We start from the raw sequence: 23,886 nt of genomic DNA on the forward strand, positions 1-23,886 counted from the left end.
GGAGAAATCTGTCTCGAACTATTTCTACAACTTAGGCTCAACAAAAACCATGTCCAATTTCTTCTACCAGCTGCACTAGAAGCTACACACACCTGTAGTCAAAGCTCCAGGTGACCCATTCACTTTCGTTCAGAGATTTAAATAACATAGAGAACAATATAAGTAGCGTGCACTCTACACAACGCAAGTAACTCATTCTTCTCTGCAGAATAGTGAAATCCACTCAACCCTTTTTTTGTAAATGCCTAGAGTACAAAAGCATTTATTTACAGCAGGCTTGTGTAAATATTGTGCATATGTAAATATGTTAACTGTTTATTTGCATATAAGTTCTTAGTTTGATGATTTGATTTAAATTTTGTGGAACGTATGTATGCACACTATGTATCAATGCATACTGAAAAGATACATAAACAGATGATGCTCCCTCACATCTCCTAACCTGATGCGCCAGATGGTTTGTTACACAGAACCATCTGAGAAGCTGTCATTGGAAACTGTTTGGAAAAGGGCAGGCACTTTAAAAATACCTGGCAAGTGAATGGATGAACCATCTGTCCATCACGTCTGGCATTGTTGTTTTGAATGAACAGTTGTGGCCGTCACACCCACCTAAACCCCATCTGAAGCTACGAGCTCCTTACCGGATGCTGATTGGTTTGGTTCGCTGCTGTTTCGGACACAAACGCATTACTTGAAGCCTGACAAGATTGATTTTCGTGTGATATGCATTACAGTCTATGGTGATGTAGTCTGGATCACCGGAAGTACATTCCCTGGATAATTGCCTGATATCTGTTGCGTGGTTTATGCACTGCATGCCCTTCATCTTTCGCTCTCTGTGTTACCGTTCTCAAAATCCCTTCGCTACAGGAAACAACAACAAACTTCCAGCTAGCAAGATACAAGCTGAAAATAGCAAGTTTTGAAGATTTGGATCGTGCACTAAGGCAGGCCTGCTTGGTTCTTTCGGGGAATAATTGTAAAGATTTACAAGGAATATGTTTACGGCATTTACTATGTAACTGGGACATTTTGGGACCGATTGGCAGGGATTGCTGAGGACGAAGTACACACAGCTATACACTGGTAAGAGCAAATTACGTTTAACTATGTATCCAGCCATGAATTTAAATAGCTCACGTTACTGTATTGTGTGAACAGTTAACTTTTAACGAACACTTACAGTTGTCTTTTGCAGGGAGCAAATGTTCAAGTTCCTTCCCGAGACTATTTTGCAGAGACACTGTCGCTGCGTCTGGAGCTAAGACAATTGTGAAATGTGCAATTCTCGCGTTATCTTGTGAGAATCGTGATAATCCGGCTGCCGTGCAAGGTAACACATCGCCACCCTTCGTAATCTAACATTTGATTGGCTACTTGCTAGAGGGGAAAAGAACATTTGATCAGGTTGGCATTGATAGTGCGATCAAACTGGCTGTTTGGAAGCTGATGCACAACTAACTTTTTATGAGTAATGAGCTTCAGCATTGACTTATTGACGAATGGGGTGAAGGGTTTAACTTTTTAAATCTCCTACTTTTACTTTGTGTAAAAGTTGAAGTTTTAGTGATCCCTCAAGCTGTCTGCTAAATTACATTTATATACTAATGGCAAAAGAAAATACGTTTTGAAAGAAACATAATGCTGCCCGAATTATATATTTATTTATCAACATAATTAGGAAATGTTCCTAATGGACAAGTCTGCCAAGTGACAAAATATTCATTTTCAGATATTGAACGTGTTTCCTTTGTTTTCCCTACAATAGCTGCTCTTGAAACACAATTATAGCAACTATAGTATGATAAACACTTTTAATGGTTAGACCCAGATACTGTCTAACATCATATTTTGATCTATAGAATTAAAAGCTGTGGTAGGATAGTTTAGCATAAATCTCCATCGCTACTGCTGGTCACATACAGCTGGAATACAGCTGAATCACATCAATCACATCACTATCTCAAAGCAACATTTCTTGTTAACAATAAACAACAATACTTTATAATAGTTAATAACTAATATTTTTGTAATCAGATGTTACTCTTTTTTGTTCTCTACTGCAGCCAGAAACAAAACAGCCTTATTCTGTCACAATGGGACAAGTGTTTTTTTTATATTCTAGCTGCCAACCTTTTATCTTGCCACTGTTTAAATAGCTGTTTGTTCTGCCAGCATTATAATATATCTTTTTTAAGCAGCATATGCCTTTTGTACAACTGTCTTTCAGCCACATAGTATATCACAATAGGTAACTGGTTATACACAGGACTAAAGCACTAGTATTGAAGTTGAAAAGAAAAAAAATCTTTAACAGGAGTGAAAGCAATAACTTTGTTTTGCCATATGTTTTATGGCCCTTTTTTTATCACTGACATACACATTTTTATTCTCCTTTACGCAGTTGAAGTGTCTTGTGTTGGGAAAGGAATAAAAGCGGAGAATGAAGCCATATCTTGTATATGTGTTTGTTCATTTACAGTCATTTTTGCAGTAGAGCTGACAGCCACCATATTTGAAATTTATGTTCAGACGGTAACTGTCTCAAACTCCCAGTTCCAAGTTGCTTAAACATGACATAAAGTTATTTAACTAGGGGCCGTGACACACCTGATAGCTGACCTCAAGGAACTAATTTCGACAGAGGCGGACTCTCCATCACCTTGTGGTCGACTCATTTGCAGTCTTCTTTAGAAATCTTTTAGTTCAGAAAAGAAGAAAAAAACAACCACCACTTGCTAACTCACATGTGCACACATTCTGCTCCTGGGCGAGAGAAAAAACTATATCTGGTCTGTAGTCTCTATTCATAATGGGAAGACAAACTAAACAAATTAACCTACCTCTCCACTTTGATCATGTGTAGTCTGTTTGCTCAAGAAACCATTGTCAGCTTAATTGTCACAAATGGCGATTCCAGCCAGTGGTCTTTTGCTTTTGAGAATGAAAAGAAAAGATGCAATAATAGGGAGAAAAAGCAATGAAATGGAGGAAATCACTGGTTTACTAGTCAGTCAGACAGCTCTCTCTCTCATTGACTGCATCCACTGACAGTTCAATTCAACATGTTGAATCGGCCTAATGACTGCTGATTAGGGCCAACTACAGTCAACAGTGTCGGACACACTGCAAAAACTGGTGTGCTATGGTTCTAAAGTGCTCATCTTCATTCACCATTAGCTCAGTGCTTGCAGATTATTGAGTTTTACAGGCCTGCCTTCCAAGAAGCTTATTTTCACTGCTGCATTCTTCTTTACCTGCACACAATGGAAGCATTATTTCCCCTGGCACTCCATATGAACAGAAGGGCCAAGAAACAAGCACTGAACCGTGTAAAATGTACGGCTTGTTAAAAAACATTGTGTTGTATAGTAGCAAAAAAAAACAAAGAGGTTAAAATCAATATGTCATCAAATGCATAGTAGATTATAAATTAAGCAGGTTAAATTGAGTTACAGTATGAGTCACGCAGATGCAAAAAAAAGGTGTTGCAGTGTTTGAAAAAACAATTCAGTTTATATTGTGTCTAGACTTCTTCAAACTGCACCTAAGTATATTGTCAAAAGATCACAAGAAACAGAACAGCTATAAACACTTCAGAAAACAGAGACCTCTCACTAGTACAAGGTTTTTGAAGATATTGCATATTTCAGAAAACTACTCACTTGTCTGCAAGCATACCTCAGTAACGATGAGAACTGACATCCGAAGTGACGCACTCTTTTGGTTTTAGCTTTTCACAGCACATTTTGGTCTCACTTTGGACTGCAATCCATCTTTCTGAATTACTGTAGCAGTGGAACAATTGATCCAATCATTTCAGTCCCCTGTATATTCCTGGAAAAAGCTTTATTCACAGAATTATACTTTTGAGATGGACTTAAAAATGAAATAAAAATGGTTCCTACATTTTTTTTAAAAACGTTTGTACCACTTATGATCCAAAGTCCAACACAATTCTGGTGTTTTCTGTTGACAGAGAGGTCAGGAAACATACCTTTTGCCTGGGTAAAAAAAACCCATTGCCAAGCAGAGAGTTTGAGGTCAAATAATCACCCCTCCGATAATGCATGTCCATGGAGAGGGCTGGGGAGATTCATTGCTGTGCTCCAGCTGACAATAATGGAGGCTTTCAAAGGCCACAGTCTTTAATTTCTAGTCCCTGCTATCAGCGTTTTATCCTCTAGAGAGGGGGAGGTCAACTGCTCCTGTTCCACAGCCCTAGAGCCAGCATCCTGGGCATTAAGGGCTGAGAGAGGTGGCTGAGGTCAGACTGTGATTGCTGCTGGAGATGGCAGGCTGAGGGGTCCTGGGGCTCATCGGACCCTTCTCCGACAAAGAGGCTTTACAGAGCCGCTCCCAGGTCAGTCTTATCAGGGCATCACTAATGGTTATGATATGATCTGTCTAGCATCACTTCCAATTAAAGCTGGCTGGGGGAATGGGGCTGCTCCCCATCTCACTGAGGCTCAGCAGTGTTCAGTGAATGTAGACTATTGTTTGAGCCGCTCATTTCAATGGCGATCAAAGTTTCATTGTGACTACCACAAAGGGAAGTGGCCACTGGCCAGGCCTATTAGATATGTAGTTGTGGTGGGGAGATGGAGAGGGTAATCAGTCTTCTTACTGATAGCAATGACCAGCCCACTTCTCACTGTGACAAAGACTAACCTCTTCAATACAATATGAAGCCATAACAAAAGGTTATTCTTCTTGTTTGGATAGCTTTGTCTCTGGGCCAGGAAAAATACGTTCCCTGAGAGTCTTTATAATTTCTACACACTTTCGTCTCTAAACTAATATCTCATTCTTAGAGCCGGCCACCTTCAAATGACTGTGACTGCAGCAAAGCCGCAACAGTGGCAAAGTCTGAACTTGTCATCCACAGTGCAGTGCAAGCAGGCGTCCACCAAGGACCTCAAATCTCCACCCAGGCCCAGGGTGAGAGCTGTGCAGATGTGGTGTGAAGACACATACAGGAGGTGAGCCTAGCTCTGGGCCGATATAATTTATCTCCAGCAGTGTTAATAATCGTCTTGCATAAAGGTGTGGATCTGTGGAGCAAACCATTAGCTGTTAAGTAACTCATGCAGGGAGAGTGTAAAAATTGCACAAAGACTTAAACATAATATTGCATTTCTTTAAAGATACTTAGTAGTTTTAAATTTGCAAGTTTGAGTTACAAAGAACCGCTGTCAAAGTAAAAAACCTTTTTTCATGTTTGACCAAGCTTACACACCTTGTAACTCCTCTATCTTGTAAAAGTCTTGACCACTTCACCTGCTTTTCTGTGGAAGGAAATTAGTAATGAGATGTAAGCCTAAAGTGCTCGGAGTCAGTGTCTCATTTGCATGACTGAAATAAAATGAATATGGCAAACTGCAGTGGACCAGGGAGAGAAAATCATTATTTGTAGAAACTGTATTTAAAGCAGAGTCATTGAAATAAACAATCGCATATGGTGCCACTGGACTTTCCAGCCACATCAAATAACAGATAAAACGGAATCAGCCCGTTTTTTTTTGCCACTGCAGACTGTGGCGAACCTCCACCAGAGGTTAGTGAAAAGGAGTTGGTCATAATGAGGCAGGAGCAGCTGCAAGCCCTGTTGATAGAATGAGGTCACTAGAGCGACAGAGATCAGTTCGCCTGATTGGGGGTTGGCCGCGTGGGGGAGGGGGATCTCACTCAAAAGAACTGGCGACAAACTATTTTGTATTGAAGGAATGCAAGGCTGCAGGCCCTCCTCCTGCTCTTTTTCAATGCATGTCTGTGTCAGAAATAAATCATTTTAATTGTTCTCTGATTCCTCCTCTCACCATTTTGCAAAATGATAATTGAACCATTAATAGGCTGTTAATAGGTTGTATGTCCTGGTAACCTTTGATATAAATCTCGCCCGTAATGCAGAATATTTTCCATGACCACCATGGATCAGGAGTAATTAAATGTGTGGCAAGCACCATTTTGGGAATTTACAAATGCGGTTCCTGCTTTGCAAATAAGGTTTGACGCTCGGTGATACTGTTGATATGAAGACATTTTTTACGTATGATTTGAAAGAATTACGGCAATATTGGGCTACTGAGTCCGTTTTTCAGGTTAATGATTATGAGACTGACTTATTCATAATGCATATTTTGCCCTTCAGTTGGAGGCAGTACCTTTAGCTCAGGCGAATTTGTTGTGGAGACCCAGGGGTCTAAACACTACTGAAAGGGCATGAGTAATTCTTATGAGTGGGGCAGAATAGTGGTATTGCCCATGAGAAGAGAACTTGCTGGAAGAAATAAGATCCTCCTTATAGACTAATGGATGTGTTAGCAAGTGCGCTTTCAGACCAGCTTTCATGTTGGCTCCACCAGAGGGTATAGAGGGAATGGCAAATTAATTATAGAAATGAAGCCAACCTCCTTTTCTTATCACAGAGGGCAGCTGTGTGTTTCCCCCTGCTCGTTTCCCTTCTTCTCTGTCTTCAGCGCTGGAATGTGTTCTGTTCGACATCAACTCTCTGCTTCTCCGCATCAATCCATACAAACTTACTCAAGAGCAAGAGCTGCTGTGTATGAGGGAGGTGAAAAGTGGAGCCTTTATTGAGTGAAACTGTCATAGAAATTGTTGCAGACCAGCAGAGGAAGAATCAGGCTCTGCCTTTCAACTTATTTCATAGCTTTTAGACCCTTTCTTTCAAAGTCGACTAATAAATCAATATTTCTAGTGGGATCTAGAGTTGTAATGACATCATTATGTTGGCTGTGAAAGCACATTAACCACCAGCCGAATGTGAGTCTCAATGACAGGCTACATTGTCCTGATCAGCGTCTGTATTGTAGTGTTTTTAGAGACATTTGGAGATGTTAAAAGTCTCGAAAATGGCATGTGCGACCCACTTCAGCAAATGAAAAGAGCACTAAAATCAGAAATAGACACTCACCTCACTTGTTGGACCATTCCCAAAGGTCTGCTTTGGATATAATGGGAAAGAGCAACAGTGAATGCATGGAATATTAATGCAGAGTTAAAGCCAGCCTTGACTCAAACTGTTAATTTCCATTTTAACATGACAAACAGAAAAGACATTGCTCTATGTGTTATCATGCTGTTTTCAACAACGACGACTATCACATCACAGTACAGATTGTAAATGTATTATAGCAGACCTAAATCTAGTTCAAAATAGAAAAATTGATGCATACTGTTGTAGCCCACATTCACCTCCATTTCTGGTTTACATACTATTCAAGTTAATTAACATGCATTTAATGCAAATTTAACCCAAATGTTTAAGGGGCTGTACTCACAATACTGAAAAAAGAGGTCTGGGATTGCCTCCACACGCTTTCACAGACTGTTCCCCAACTCGTCAAATGCTGATGATTTGTCGTGGACCGTCTGATACCAACTCACAAGGCACTCACATGCACGTGCGGCCAGACAGGCTATCAAAACAAAGAACAGAGAAGCTCAGATTACAACACACACAGAGGGAGTGTGACTACATTCTCTGCTCAGGACGCCATTACTCCACCATATCTTTACATAGAAAAATTTTGTTTGCTGCTATGTTAATGTGCTGGATATCGCCTACAGCCCCTTTAAATCAAACCTAAAAAAACATGTTTTTGCTAGAAATTAGTAGACATATCCTTGTTTTTTTGTTTCGGCTTGTGTATGTATTTGATAGTAATTGTAATCACCAAAAAGGAGGAATTTAAGTTTTATTTATTTTTCTGCTGCCACAGTGCACCCTACATAGTGTTAGTAGTGGTAATCTGATTGGTGCAATATCTGTGTGGACAGGCACTAAAAATTGTTTAATGGTCACACTCTTTACACATCCACGGATCACACAGGCAGTTGACCAGCTGGGAGGCTGACATTGTTAGCCATTGCTTAGTCCCTTCTGTTATTTAAGAAAATATGTTACTCCATGTTCCATCATATCTATAAAATATCCCCCGCATCAAAATTAGGCCCTATGTTCCCTCAACCCTATGTTCCCACATTTCTGTGATATCAAAAAATTAGGCCCTATGTTCCCTCAGCCCTATTAAATTAGGCCTTATGTTACCTTAGCCCAAATACAGCCCCCCCCCCTTCCATTTTCCAGTGGAAGCTAGTAAGCCTAGCTAGCTAACTTCCAGTTTCCAAGTAAAGTACAAACTTAACAGTGGGCTACAATGGTTGCAACCAAATGATGAATGTTGCTAACCATGCTTAACCAATGCGTTAGCTTGTTAACAAAGGAGGGAAAACATTTTCAATCTTTGTACTGTTGCCAAGGTGAAAGCCCACCCAGAAGCCTGACACTTAGAAACTGTTTCCACAAACAAGTCCAAAAAGTCTTATTCGCTTAAAGAAAAAAGAATAGCTCCAGGATCATTATAGTTCATAATTACTTACACAAAGAACATCTGTAAAATATTTGATTTAATATTGACTTGTGATGAGTAAATACAAGGAAACAGAGCAGAGGACATTTAATAGTTTAATTATAAGCTGCTGTATACATTCAGTGATTATTCCGATTTTCATGTTGCCAGAAGCCATGGGTGAGACCAGCAAAACATTCAGCTACAAGATCTAGTTTGTTGTATGCAATTTGTCAATTTTCATTCATATTTTTCCACATTGTACATAGTTTACTGCAAAGCAACATAAAACCACATTGCTGATGTGCAACACGGTTCTTCCAAGACCTTAGTTTGTTCAAACATGATTCCACCCAGTCTGTTGTGTGGTGCTTGTAGGAGGGAAGAGCCCTGTTTATACCACTCTGGTCTCAACCTTATCTTTGAGATCAACTGAAAACAGATGGCACAGGGTGACAGCAGTGCTGAGCAAAGCTAGTCTTTGTGTCTGAATGCCCTCAGTTGAGGCTGAAAGTCTTGTCTAAACTTGATTGGGCCCAATAGGAAAGGCGACTCATTAGACAGATAAAATACAGTAGCTGACACCCTGCTACCAGCTTGAAGAACACTAGGAGATGTTCTTTCTCCTCCTTAGATACTAAGTTTAAGCAACATCCTGCAATTTTTAAGGTTTTGTTTGCATGTTTTTTGGTTTCTTTTGCTATCTCACTCTAAGCTCATTGAACTGACACACTAATGTTGGTGCTGATATTGCTTTTTTTTTTTTTGTCTTTTTACATTTTCTAGTAGCCCACACAGAAACTTGATGGCACAAGAACTGACCAATAAGAAACTCTTTACAACAAGGTAGACTGCAACAGTTGCCAGGGGTCACACAGTAAACAAAAAATAATCCAAGTTCATTTTGAAAATAAAAAACAAATCCGATTCAATATAAAAGCAAAAGACAAATGAACAAAAGCAAGTTAATTTCAAGTATAACTTACTCATAAAATAACTACACAGCATTAAATATTCTCATTATACATTTTTTAAATTATTTATAAAATATATTTTGGCATATATGTTTTTTTTTTATTTTTGTGTTTGTGTAACAAACGCTACTGTAGCTTCAGTTGAACACCAATGTTTATTTGTTTTTTTTCTCTTGAAACAAAACATTAAAGGGATTGTCACATAACAACAGGTTATTAAAAATGGTAATAGTAAACCATATAGAGTTTCACATAGCAAGACATGAGTGACGATCCCTTCTATCCTAGCCCCATAGTCAAAAGTCAAAAAAAGTACAAGACCAGAGCACAAAGTTCTAATTTGTGCTCCTCTGGCTACAATCAAGGTTGGGCACAGGAGATTTCAAAAGCAGTAAGTCCTTTTTTTCATACAACTCAATTTGAACACAAGGATGTCTGTCCCACTTTCAGTGTTCAGAGCGGCTGGGCAGATAGCGAGAGTTCATTTAGCTCCATCCTTGATAAAATATAAATACTGTAAAGACCTCACAGTCTGATGACACTGGGATGTCCTCAGGGATACGCAGATAAAGTTTCTCTTTTTAGTCAAGGGAAGAGGCAAATGAGACTGGGAGGCCTCTCTTTCCTTCCCCTGAATGCACTGACAACTGTTGAAGGAGTAAATTGAGAATATTTTGAGATTGAGTCCTGTGTATGTCGTTTATAACATTGATGGAGCTCACTATACAAAGGAACAAAGAGCGATTTTGGCAGCTAGAACAAACTGCAAAACCAAAGAAGGCAAATATCAGTTTGTGATACAAAAGTAGTTCAAAAGGCATAACTGTACTTATGAATTGGCACCTCAGGTGTCCAAACACGCAGTGTCCTGCTTCGGCGCAAGCGCTGGAGAGGTCCACTGGCCATGTCCATGCAGACAACAGTAACCTGCCTGTCCACTCCTTGAAGGCTGATAGAAAGAAAACGGAACAAAATGCAAACAAGGAAAAAGTACTGCGACTACAACAAAGCCACATCCACTACCTCGGCTTAAGCACACAACTAGCTGCAGCATACTACAGTTCATCATCCTCAGCACGAGCTGGTTCTTGAATATTGTATACTGCAAATGGGTGTGTCTCTATACTTCCACAGCCTGACTTTCTTCTCCTGTACACACAGCTATTGTGGGGTACATATATGTGAGTTTACACGGTGTGTGTATGAATGTTGGTGTGTGTCATAGAGAACCTCGCTAAAGCACAATGTCCTTCAGGCGCTTGCTGCTGGGGGATTCCTTGTCTCGGCCATCGTGGAGAAGCGTGTTGATCTCCCTGACAGCTGGCTCACTGTCCTTCCCCTCCGGCTGCCGCAGCAGGCTGTGGTTGGCGATTCGCTCTGCATCGCGGCATTTCAGCGTGTTGTAGGCAGATGACGGCTTGGACACAGGGCTCTTCAGGTGCACAGGGGAAGTGATGGGGCTGGCTGCCTCGCGCCCATTGCCAGCTTCACGGACAGCCCCTCCATTGGCCTTGGGGCTACACACCTGAGACTCCTGAGTCCGCTTTCCCTTAAACTCTCCCCGTTCCACGTCCTCAGGCCCATCCTTGCCGAAGGTGGCAAAAGTCCTCTTGGTGGTGCCATTCTCGTAGTGGGGCACGTCCACTGTGGTGGCCTCAATAGACAAAGCGATGACATTACGGCCGTGCTCGGGTGACTTGGCACGCGCTGGGATTGGGACACGAGGCATCCAACAGCGGTCAGAGTGGCCTAGGATGCGACACTCGTCCTGGCAGTGAAAGCCTTCGCTGGGATCTGTGAAGACACAAAAGAAAGAGAAAACATGATTGTTAGATTTTTCTGTAAAACCAGCTTTACTTTCGACATTTATACTCATTTGCACACAGATCTCATCTCTGTTTTCTCTCCCACATGGCCTTCATTTGATTTAAGTAAGCCAAACCTAATAAATAAATAAAAGAATAAATAAATGAAAATCAATCCTGCATTTTGTTTTAATAAAAACAGCCCAAATTAAACATTTCTGAATGATTTGCTTTCACTTGCAATGCATCCCTGAATCTGCTCAAGCCCTGTTAAAACTGTTCACTGATAACTAGTGCTGGAGGTCTAGGGCACTTCTAATATGCCAATTGAATTATGTATTGTTAAATCAAAAGTCCATTTGCAACTCTTGTATAATTGAGTTTTCTGTAGCAACACTAGATGAAAGGCAGGTTTAAACAGTGCGATCAGATATCTCACAGAGACACCAGACGAGTTGCTGTGTTGTTGCCTGGTTCGTCTCTCTCTTGCTCTCTGTCTCTGTCATCTGGCGCCGACTTATAAATATGTAATGATGTTTAACGCTGGAGTGAAAAAAAGATTTGCCTGAGTCTATATAACTGCACTCTTTCGTACTTTGTTGTGTCGGAGGGGAAGTACTTTCAAGACAGTTTTTACACCGGTATAATCAACATCAAAAGTGTCATGCTCTCAAACTGAAAGGCTGTAATCAGGCTTTTACTGTTTGTTTTAATTCACATATATGTACACAGTAAATGCTGAAAGAGCTTGGTGCTAGAAATCATTAAGGAAAGATGTATAGTACATACTCTCTAAATGATTCAGCCCTAGAAAAGAGAACAATTCCAAAATCTCTGTTGTGTTTTCTACCTGCCTATCTTGAGAAAGAACCTGCCACACAGATGTGCAATGACACATTTCTGTGCTCCCCTACTGCTTGTTTCACTTCTAGCAAGAGCCATCCTCCGTTCCAGAGGCCCAAGGTGACAAGAGGGGATTGTGAGAGGGATTGCCATCGACCCAAATGCATACGCTTACATCTGGCAATCGCAGCTTGACAGATCACCTAATTAAAATCACTAATGATCTGTTTTTCTCCCTTCTTCCCTGCACTCATGAGAGGCACCTCAGCTTAGACCCTGGGGATCAATATTTAAAGATTGGATGGGCTTTTCGGGGACAGATATGCCAGAGCTGTCTCTCATAAAGTATAATCTGATGAGACTGACAGATAACATGGTGACTAAATGACTAGATGCATGAGTAAATGGTATCATAGGCTGTTTGAACACAAATATGGGAAGTGGAGTTCTGAAGGCATCATCATGCTTGAAGGCTGGAAATGAACACCAGCACACAAAAATGCATGATTGACCAACGTCCACACGCATGCTTCATAGTGAGATAGAGGCGGCACAGAATTAGCTTCCTTTGATCATGTTTGTGTTTAGATGCACGCTGACACACACACACACACACACACACACACACACACACACACACACACACACACACACACGGTATTCTCCCCAATAAATGCAGACTGAGACATCCTCTTCCCTACAAGGGACAGCATTGTAATACGCCTCTCACATGTAGTCTACAATTACAACATCTAAAAGGAATTTCTTTTACACTTTCTGTGTAAAAAATATAAGCTTTATAAAATATCATTACACACTATCATCCACATTATCCACACTCCAGCATATATAGTTAGTTTTATAAAATTACTATACAGTTAAAATAATTTTATAATGCCAAAAAGTAAGAAAGAGAGAATGAGATATTTTCCACTCCTGTATGTATGTAAATCTGCAATAACACTGATTGGTCCAAGAGACTGCAGCGGCTGCAATCAAGGAGACAAAAGGCACGAAGCCGGGGGTTTTGTTTAAAGAGAAGGGATCCAATCAGAATGTAATAATGTAATCAAAAGTCTTTACAAAAGTCTTTACCAGGTAGCATGAACATAATGTAGGGCGATGAATAAAAAAAACTAAAACATGCCCACACACGAGATTAGACTGTCCACTGCAACGGTATTTTTTTATTTATTTTTTTATTTTATTTTATTTTTAAAAAAAAGAGAGAGAGGGGGAATGACATGCTGCAAAGGGCCGCAGATCAGAGTTGAACCTGCGGCCGCTGCGTCAAGGAGTAAACCTCTATATATGCGCGCCTGTTCTACCAACTGAGCTAAACCGGCCATGTGTAACAGCATTTTTAAAGCCCTTTCAAATCCCATGTTCCCCTTTTTAATCCTATGTAACTGCTTTGTCATTAACTCTATTTTGATATCCTTTTTGATGCATTTCTTTCAAAAGAAATGCAAACAATAAAGATGCCAATATGGCAGGCATAAAAGCAATGTAAAGTATATTTAGGAATATTATATTTTAGTACTTGCTGGCATTGAAAAACTCTGCACGTAATATGCAGTTGAAAGTTGAAATGTAAATTTCAAACTTTTAAGTAAAAACTTTCAAACACATTTGACTTCAATACATTTAGTAATCTGGAATTCCTCTCCAAATCTTGTTTGACAAAGAAGATCTTTTTTCTCAGCTAATTAAAGATTTACAAGCATCTTGGTTATAAATGCAATTTCCTCTGGATACTTTGGCTTTTTTCTATAGCCTAAAGCATGAAAAGCCTTGAGGCACAAAGCAATATACACAAGTTGTATGCTCTCTACTTAGCAGCGCATGCATATGCAGTGAATGGCATTTTCTCTCCTTTCCTTTAGGGGTCTATGGGAGAGCAACTGGGTTGTAAATGACATTGTTATGAAAGCCAAGTGCCATTAACACTCACACATCCTGCCTCTGCTCAGAGCTTTATAAAACACAGATGTTGCTCTAAAAGACCTACAAAAAATGGAAGAGACTAAATTTAAATAAAAAATGTAACAGTCCATTGACCTCTAACAAAACACAATCTCCTCCTATTCCAAAAAACGTGCAAACTGTAATTGTAAGAGATGAATTAACATTTTTTACTGCGATGATTAGGTTTGGAAGTCAACACGTACAGAACAGAAGTGAAAGCACCTCCTGCTGTGAATGTGTATTCAAAGTCATCAGGAAATTAAGCTTGCCAGTCAGTTCCAGGAGCAGACTTAAAGTACAGTACAGAGCAGGATGTCATTGGGAACATTTCCTATCTACGATTTAATACCTATTAATTACTGAGGGAGCTCCATCGGGAGGTGGAGGCTGCCTGAGTTTTTTAGTGTTCCACATTTACGTAAAATATAAACACATCCACATAGTGGAGGCACACAAAAAAACATGTTACAGGTAGCACAGCACTGTTACAGTACATCAAATCAGACATACTGCAATTTAATACTGAATTAAGTCGAAAGACTTCAAATGCACTGGGGATACCTTTAAATGTGCATGTACTGATGTGCATGGTTACGGAAAATAATAAATATTGCCACTTCAATTGCAAAAGACAAATTCTCCTGATAATGTTGGTCATATTTTTCTGTTTGTAGTTACCTGGAATAGCATCACTTTGCATCAGCACGGGGAGAAAACCCACATGTTCCCTGCCATTTCATCTCGCATCTGCAGCCTGCCAGCAACCGATTCAATCCTGACGGTTTCCCTCAATCAGATGAAGGCGTCTTAACTTCAAGTTACAGCAGACAGATCTTCAGCTTCAGCATGGGGATCCCATAACTTGACAAGCTCATTGCTCAATTTACCCCTGTGCACCGCATACAGTATAATGATCCCTTCATGTCATACAGCTGGAGGTGCTATTTGTTTGTTGCCAATGTAGCAAAAAAGAAGAATCAGCAAAAGACTAAAATCCCCTGAAAGGGAAGGGATGTGTTCACTGAAACTGAACTGAAATTAACCAAGCTTTTATCCAGCTATTTTGCGTCCTGGTTGGCTCACACATGGAGCCTGGCTTGGAAAACACAGGCGCTATTCCCCTCCAAAATTAGCGCACACAGCCTCAAGGTTGAAAACAATGATGTAATCCTAAAAATGAGTGTAAGCAGCCACAATAAACAGATGGCCAGATTGGAGGGCCAGAGACGGGGTTGAGTTAATGTGAAACCAGATTCAGGTGACAGAATCTTCATTTTCTATTTCTTAGTTTAACTGAAGCCACAAGGCGATGGGGACTTGCTGTGTGACACAATTCAGTCAGTTTGGTTTTACAACATGATGAACCCTAAAAAGAATTTGGAACAGCAGCGTGGCATGATAAATCATGTTACAAAGAATGTCTGCCACTTTTGGCTTAAACTCCTTTTTGTATTTCCTCTGTACGCTTACATTTCTGTTGTAGCGGTAACAATAAATGTCCTGATTCTGTTTGTCATATGAAAATAGACACCCCTGAACAGACAACCAGACGGTATAATAGATATGACTGTGATGTAGCGGTTATGAAAGCAAATAACTTTCAACAATTTTAACCTAAATATACTTTACTTGTGGCCTGCATAGACTTTAGCGATTCCCTTTGATTTAACTTGCTTTCCTGTTCTTTTCTTACCGTCTTTGATATTACACCCTATCAAATGCTGTGACAAAGCTATCAAATACAGCTTGTCTATAGTCTGAGAAGCAATTACTAAGTACTGATGATTAAAAGAGCAAACAGCAACTCTGACTTGATTTAAGTCCCTTTTTATAGCTGTGTGAGAGAACTAGTATATAGTCCAAAAGAATTCGATCTACAGAAAGTTAAATACATGTGACCTCAGTATCCTTTCTGAGGACAGTCTGGGAGCGGTGGTGTACAGAAGGATTTTATTTGCTGCAAAAATGCCGTCCACTTTTCTGCTCTCATCTTGGTGTATCTTTGACAGTGAGATGGCTGCTTTCTAATTGCACTCCATATTAATTTTCCATCCTGGCAGTCACATGGCAAAGATTGATTAAATCTAAATTGTTACTACAGAGTCTTGATGGAGCCTGTGATGCAGAAGCTGATGAAAGTATCACAGGGGAGGAAAAAAAATCTGAAAATATGGCACCAGCCGAATAGAGGATGACTGTCTGCAAAGCTCGATGGTGTTTTAAGCCCCCAACGTCGACTTCAAGGCAGCGCTGCGTCCATCGACTTCAAGGCACCTAACCCTAACCCTAACCATTGCCTAATCCTAGTGCCTAGACGACGTTGGGGGCTTAAAATACTAAACACCGTCTGTGAATGGTTGGTGCTCAGACTCCAAAGCATGCTTGAGACAACACATTTGGCCCTGCCTGGTCCTAACACTGGGGATGGAGCTTAACATCTAGTCTGCCCTAACTACAGCAGAGGGCAGGTCTACGGCCAGCTGAGGCTGCAGCTGGGCAAAGCAGCCTCCCACACTACTCACCAGGGACAGTCCAAGCACTGCCGTCATCCCTGCCAGCCAATTCAGTCTGTGGGCTATAAATCAGCCTGGAGGCCTGGCTCCTGCGGGAGCGGCAAGATGGAGTGTGATGGTCTTGTTTTTACAAACAGTAGAGGGGCACCCTTACTGCGCCATGCAAGCCATCATTCTCTACACAGCACAGAGTCCTCTCCTTCTCCCCTCAGCATCTGGTTCAGTCACATCAAGCTATCCCCCTCCGACACCCCCAGATTCATCCCTCGCAGCTCCCTGCACAAGCCAATCCTTTATGCTTCTCCTCCTTCTGTCCTCCTCTCATCAGTACTGCTGTCTCACGTACATTGCTGTAATTAAATAAATCTTTCACCCAAGAATCTCTTATTTCTGCCTATCTGACCAGAATTCCTTCCACTCTTCCTGTCAAATATTAATTGTAGAGTAAATTAGACTCACTGGGCGGTCTTGTTAGTACTGTCGTACGGCTGGTAAGTCCAGGAGTTCACGTGCCACCGGTTCTGTTTCTGAGCGTTAGTACCAGTCAATTTATCAAGAACGAATTCACTGTCTAATCCATCCCGCACTGCAGAGAGTGTCTGACAGTCACTTCCACCAGGCCTGCCTGTGCCAAAAGCAGATGCAAAATGGCAGGTTAACTTAATTTTGAGCCAGTCTTACAGTCGCAATTCTTAATAAGCACTTGTCAGTAACTGTTATAAAAGCGAGCCACAGTTCGAGCCAAATTCTGCAAATGTTTACTTCTTCTGTCTGTATCCCTTCCCTCTGCGGGCCCATCCAGCCCAGCCTGTGCATTCTCCAGCAGGTCTTGGTATAAAGAATGAATTTCCAAACTGGTGTTGACAAACAATGCACTAGCTTCTAAATTGGTACAAACAGCATCTGTTTAACAGCTGTGTAACAGCAGCGGGAGGAAAAAAAGCAATCGCTATGCTGTTTTATAAATCACTATGTCATCGCAGAGCACTGTTTTGTTTCAAAGCAGGACCACTAGCCAATGGACTGCTTGATGTAGTGGAAACAATGCGAGCTGGTTGTCATGATGACATGCATGGGTCGGGTGGCCTGGCTGGCTTTAATGCCCCGGTAACAAATATTATATTATAAAAAAGCTTGCTAAGTAGACCTTATTGTGTGGTGCTCCTACCATCACTGGCTCCTAGAGGTTGCAGTGTATCAGTAAGGCTGTAGAAGCATTACCTTTCATGACATATGCAGCGCTTGGAGGGGCAGGTTTTACAGCGGTCAGATCTTGTGTGATCTGCAGGTATTTAGACCGTAATTCATGCCCTGGTTTTCATACACTACATGTGCCAGTGGCTGTTTAACTCTCTTTCAACAGGCACTCTGAACTGGATTTAACTCAGGGACAAAGGCACAGATACCTAAGCCTTGCTGCATGAGGTGAACTTGACTAAACACAAAATATCAGAAAGCCTGTGGGAAGGCCGGCAACATGTCTGCCTGAGCAGGGCCCAAATGTTCAACCACACTGCCAATCCAGCAACATGCTTGGCAGAGAAAAAGGCCTTCTTCCAGACTGTTATGATGAAAAAGTAACCACAGACTGAACAGATTCTGTTAAGGATTTACGGTTTGTGTCAAATCACTGCTTTTAGAGCAAATTACTCATGTTGTTACCTGCAATTTCTTCTGAACCACTTTAGCTAAAAGGAGATAGATTGTCATTTTTAAAAAAACATTTCACAGTTTTTTGGAATGTGGCTATGCAGTTGGATGTGTTGGGCACTTGGGATAAAACATCATCATTCTAGTTGCAAAAAATGTCAAATCACAAAATAACCAAAAACATGTACATGGTGTTCATGGTGTAGTACATGGTGTTCGAATACATGGTGTTGGAAAATAAATTCATATTTATTACTACATTATGATGATGGGAGGAGGGTCAGGAAGTGTATTTTGGTTAAATGGTTATTTGCATACAGCTGATTACTAAAAACTGTAAAATAACTTGGAATATGTCTGTGTTTTCATCCATAACCATATCGCTGTCACTGGAACAAGAAATCATCTTAATAACTTTGTGGCAGTAAATTAGATCATTTTTGTGGCCATACTGTATAAAACATTTCCAAGAAAAACTAATCAGGGGTATAATGTAGTGATGAATTTCATCAGAGAAAACCCATCTTTGGGTTTGAAGTATCTTAAAAGGGATAATTATTTTAAAATATGAAAGATACAGGATGAAAAAGAATGCAATTAGACAAAATGAAACTGCAACTTGAGCTCATCTTACTCACATTACTTGATATATTTCCACTTAAAACAGGATATTGTGAGGAAACAGCATGCAGGCAGGAATTCAAAAGTGTCTGAAAGGCAAATAGGAGAGAATTGTATCTGATTGAAGGGGCCTTTTTTTAACGGTAGGCTAACTATACAATTGCAGCTATGTTGGTTGCTTGGCAGTCTATTGAGTTCCTGACCTTCACAACACTTTCCACATTCAACACTTTGGTAAGTGACAGATACCAAAAAACATAATATCATCTACAATAAAACTTTGAAATGTGTTCCATTCATATAACACAGGAGATCTTTGACTTTTTCATAGGTATTTTAGTGCTCTCATGGTTTGAAGAAGCAAGAATGTCACATTCACTAATATTTTCCAGCTTTGTATTCATTTTTTGATCAAGGTAGAAGAAGTATTGGGTTGTACTTTGATGTAATGTACTTCACTATAATGCCATGATGCAGCAAATGCCACCCTTGTCGATTCTCACAACCAAATTGCCCTTCTAATGATGGGCTTTGAATTAACCTGTGTTCAGGTGCTCCAAGCCCACACCAACAATACAATGCACTCCCCAGAACTCAGCACAGCAGGCCGCTGGCGTCCCAGTTGCAGACCTGCCGACTCCGCCATGCCAGCCAGCCAGATCACCTGCCTGCCTGCCTGCCTCTGTCTGCTTGGCTCGTTTCCTCAACAATGCATCGGCAGAGGACATCTTTAAATATACTGGCACAAATGCAGCGTTTCTGTGTTTAAGCTTGACCGAGCTAGCAAGCTAATTTGCTCCTAAACCCTTGAGTCTGGGAGAAGCAAGGGGGACAGAAACACTCTTAAATTACATCTGTGAATGGGGTTGGGGGGTAGAGGAAAGCTACACAGGGAGAAGGGATGGAGAGGAGACACTGGCTTAGGAATGGCAGCGCTATGGACTGAGATCATTGAACAAACCCTGCTTATGTCAGCTGAGTCACTGAGGTCACTTTGTTTAATACCTAAACCAGGAATCTATAAGTGTGTTATCAGCTGGAATAAATCCCTATTATACTAATATTAAGTGTGAGTTTTCAGCAATTATAATGGGCAGGAGGGAAAATACAAACTGCAAATGTCAGGGAAATATAACACTGGATGATGGGAAAACAATGGTTTGTGTGGCATGGAGTTTTCAATTAATAAATGAGAGGTCCATGACAAATTAAAGATGTTTCGCCAGCACCAAGATTTCCCAACAGTCAAAAATCATAACTCATAAAATGTGTGGAAAGTAGATTTATGATTTAATTGGTTTTGAACAATCTATAACCCATAAACATCATAGAGTAAGAAACCATTATAGTCTCACATTTGCCATAAAGAGACATTTCTCATACTCATTCTTTAAGATTATTTTTTCCTCTCTCAAGTGCTATTTCTATTAGCCATCTGAAATAAACACAATACTTCAACGCCTGTCAATGTGCCCAGCTCCAAACAACCGGGCAGCATACCAATATCTTAGGATTTCCTCTCTCTCCCTCTCTCTGTGAGCTTTAGCTTTGCCTCAAAAGAGTGGCCTTACATAATTAATACAATGTGGCTTCTCATTCAGTCATGTTCACTTTGTGTCAGCCAGGACTGTGTTTTATATTCCATTTTATCTTGTCGCAGAAGCACCAGCATGGTTCCTAGTCTCTCTCATTTTCTCCCCTTTTCTGCTTTTTTTTCTTCCTTTTCTCGACAATTTTAACAACCTCTGAAAGTAGGACACTGTAACATGGTGAGTGTGGTGGTATGTAGTGTGATGGACAGGTTGAGCCCAGCATGCAGAAACACATACAGTAAGAGGGGGTGGGCCACATTGGGACAATGATCATGGTTTGAACCATAAGCCATATTGACAGTGTCACTCAAAGGCATATAAAAGAAAGAAGAAAGAAACAGCTAGGCCCTTGCTACGTGGAGATGCATTAGATTTACACCTACTGGGCAGAGGCAAAGCAAGAGGGAAGCCTTTCTAACACTTTCTATTTCCCTATCACAAAGGCCATTTAGTTTGGCATCTGGGAGGCATGCAGACACTCCAAGGTTCTCCATTATTCACCAGAGTGAGGTCTGCACCATGATACCACTTAATATCAGACAGTCAGAACCAATGTCCGTAGCATTAGCCACCCACCAGCCAGTGCTACACTATAAAGAGGATTGTCAGCAGTGAGGCAGTCTATGAGAAGAGATGCAGCTTGTATATAAGACACACAGATTGAAATGGAGGTAGAAGCCTGGTCTGAACAAAAGAGAAGGAACTAATAGGCACATATTTTCGGATTTGAGGAAAATGACTATAGCATACATAAGGAAGATGGCAGGGGTCTGACACAGTGGTAGTAATTGGATTTCTCAGGCCCTGTGCCCACTCATGATACCATGCTGAGCTGTGACATGAAAAGTCCTTATGTGTGGCAAGGGAGCAAGGTGCAGCAGAGTGGAAGTGACAGGTGTCATAGATCAAATTCCCTCGCTCCCCTCGATCCTTGAGTTCCTTTTCTCTGGAGACAGCTGAGGAACAACCTGCCCTGTGGTAAAGCCAAACACCAAGCTTGACATTCAGTTGCAAATCCAAGCAAGTTAAACCTATGTTGAGTGTAGCGGAGGAGGCGGAGGAGGAGGGATGGAGGGGGGCTGGAAGCACCGTGGATATAAGAGGTCACGGCCTGATTGCTTGCTTTATTTATTTTCTGATGCTAATGTGAGCTGAATATAAAAGGAGCGCAGGGTTTCTACAATGTGAACAGACAAAGGAGTCTGAGACCCCCACTGCAGATCTTACAGATGCTGGGGGGGGTAGTGCAGTGTCTGGCCACAGTTCCCTCCCTGTCCTCTGCATGCATCCTGGCCTCATCTTTAACGAGGACTGCATGAGAGCAGGCACATCATTAAAAAGAGCCATTCTGAGACTTTCCTGTCTGCCATTAAACTTAACAGCCGACCTCTCCCATTACCTTTTATCCTCCCCTTTAAGGAGGAGGGGGACAGTGGGGTTTGAAAAGTCACATTTGGTTGGCAAGATGCATCCATTGAGTGAATTCTGTCCCTTAGTCATTTGTACATGAAAGTGATGACAGTAAAGTGGAATGTAAGACAGGTGTTGTTTTTTTTGCATACTCATACCTTATAAACTGTAAATAAGCAGATTAATGTAACAGTTACTGTAGTTTTTACATGGATAACACTAACCTGATTTTACATAATATACTAATGTGGTATGATAATTAACTTAATGCCCAGAAAGTGGTAGCCTAAAGGAAACATCTTATTAGCAGAACAATACAAACATACCCTTGTGAATAATGTTTCTAATGTTGATGAATTTGCTCTAATTTGATTATCCACCACCGCCAGCTACGCCACAATGCAGAAACACCACTCTGCATCCTTTTTAGCTCTTGACCTTTCGCACACATGAACAGAGTCAAAACAGGCAGAAATCTGAATACAGTGTCTGTATAATTCAGATTGACTAATAAACTCATTGTGTTGCTCAGGTTATGCACATTACAATTGTGATCTTACCCAGACAACCCTGTTAAACTCTGTAGTCAATATGTGTGTCCTTAACCTGAATTACTAGTGTGCATGTGAAATCTCTGAATAAGGAATCAACAGAGCAGAGAGGTTAAAAAGACCGGGGAGGTTCTTGAATATGAAGACGTGTTGAAAGACAAGTCTTGTGGAGTCCGGTGGCCAAGAAAAGGTCGGTGGAGGCTCCCTGGGTCTCCACACACCTCAGCAGGTCCCTCTTCTCTGCTACTGTGCCTTCACTCTCTCATCAATAGTTTATAATCTGGGTCACTGGCAGCAAAAACGTGCCTACCACTATTGAGACCTACTCAAAATGTCGAATTACAACATAGTGAGCTCATCCCTGCAAGGCCATCTAGGGGACAGCGAGGGATCACTGACACTAATTGGTGAATGAAAGATAGTAATGGTAGTGGTGGTTTGGACGACTTTTCTTTAACCTCTGTTTAACTTCTGCTGAGCTCAAATCCGAAGAGCACATTCTGCCATGCTATGTTTTACAGCATATGCAGAGAAATTCGGCATTTCAACGGCTATAAAATGTTACAGAATAAATCATTCGCACTGAATATACATGAGGAGAGCAAAATATGGAAATATTATAGAAGTATGCCTGAGGCAGTAACCTTTTGTTGCCACAACTGAGGAGGACGACATAACTTTACATATTCCTGCTGCATATTCCATCTGGGTTATAATGTTGTCAGGAGAAACAAGGTGACGTGGGCTAAGATAAAAAACCAGGGGGGAGATGAGACAATGAAATGAAAGAAAAATAGGGACGTGGGAAATCTCAAATGGATTAAAGAGGATGGAGGTATAGTGTTTTTCCCACAGAAAGGAAGTAATGGGGGTTAAAAAAAAAAATGCACGTTGCTGCAGCACAGGAGACCCCCCCCTCTCTCCCTTCCTCCGTTACCCCAGCTGCAGTGATAAATGTCTCTTTGTATTCTGGACAGAAAACTGCAGGCTACAATGTACTTGTCAGGAGACAGCTGGTTTTCCCCTTAAACAGAGAGAGTATATTCTTAATCTTTCCTTTCACGGAGGGAGAAGATAAAACAAATGCCTCGTGACAAGACCCATAATGCCCAGAAATTCTCCTCCCATTCACAACACGTGTGTGGCACGAAGCTACGAATGCGCTCCTGTGTGTATAACGTATGTGTCTGCAGCAGGTGTAGTTATAGCATGTGCATGCTATTTGTGCTTTTTCTATATTTCACAGCATCCCTAATCCCCACAGTATAGCCAAGGTTCCACTATGAGGGCTCATAAATGGGAGCCAGTGCTACAGGTAATGGAGCTGATTATAGCTATCTGGGCTACGGGCCAGCTGCCAGACTCTGCCCTGCCTGGAGGGAGCACAGGCCGCCTGGTGTCTGATATCCTGGGATCCCTGTAATACAAGCCTTGCTTTGGCAGGATAGTCACTCGGTGACTATCCTGCCCACTTCCAGCCACACACTGAGGCTCCTTTGAGTTAGTCTATGTGTATAGTATGTCCTCATCAGGTTGTTTACTCCACATGGCATTGGTCTATAGTCATACCATTACAGCAACAAG

The 23,886-nt window shown here is 41.1% G+C and overlaps 1 protein-coding gene across 8 annotated transcripts in view; it reads right to left on the reverse strand.

The window, feature by feature from the left end:
* Positions 1–8,478: 8,478 nt before the first annotated feature.
* The window catches only part of pcdh19 (protocadherin 19), a 55,100-nt gene continuing 39,692 nt past the window's right edge, over positions 8,479–23,886 (reverse strand). For all 8 annotated transcript variants that reach the window (XM_031303276.2, XM_036001513.1, XM_031303273.2 and 5 more), the window contains exon 5: positions 8,479–11,143. In XM_031303276.2, coding sequence (XP_031159136.1) covers positions 10,584–11,143 — 560 coding nt within the window. In that variant the 3' untranslated portion in view covers positions 8,479–10,583. The remainder of the gene's footprint in view (positions 11,144–23,886) is intronic.

Source organism: Sander lucioperca, chromosome 1 (assembly GCF_008315115.2).
Source record: "Sander lucioperca isolate FBNREF2018 chromosome 1, SLUC_FBN_1.2, whole genome shotgun sequence".
Taxonomy (NCBI): domain Eukaryota; kingdom Metazoa; phylum Chordata; class Actinopteri; order Perciformes; family Percidae; genus Sander; species Sander lucioperca.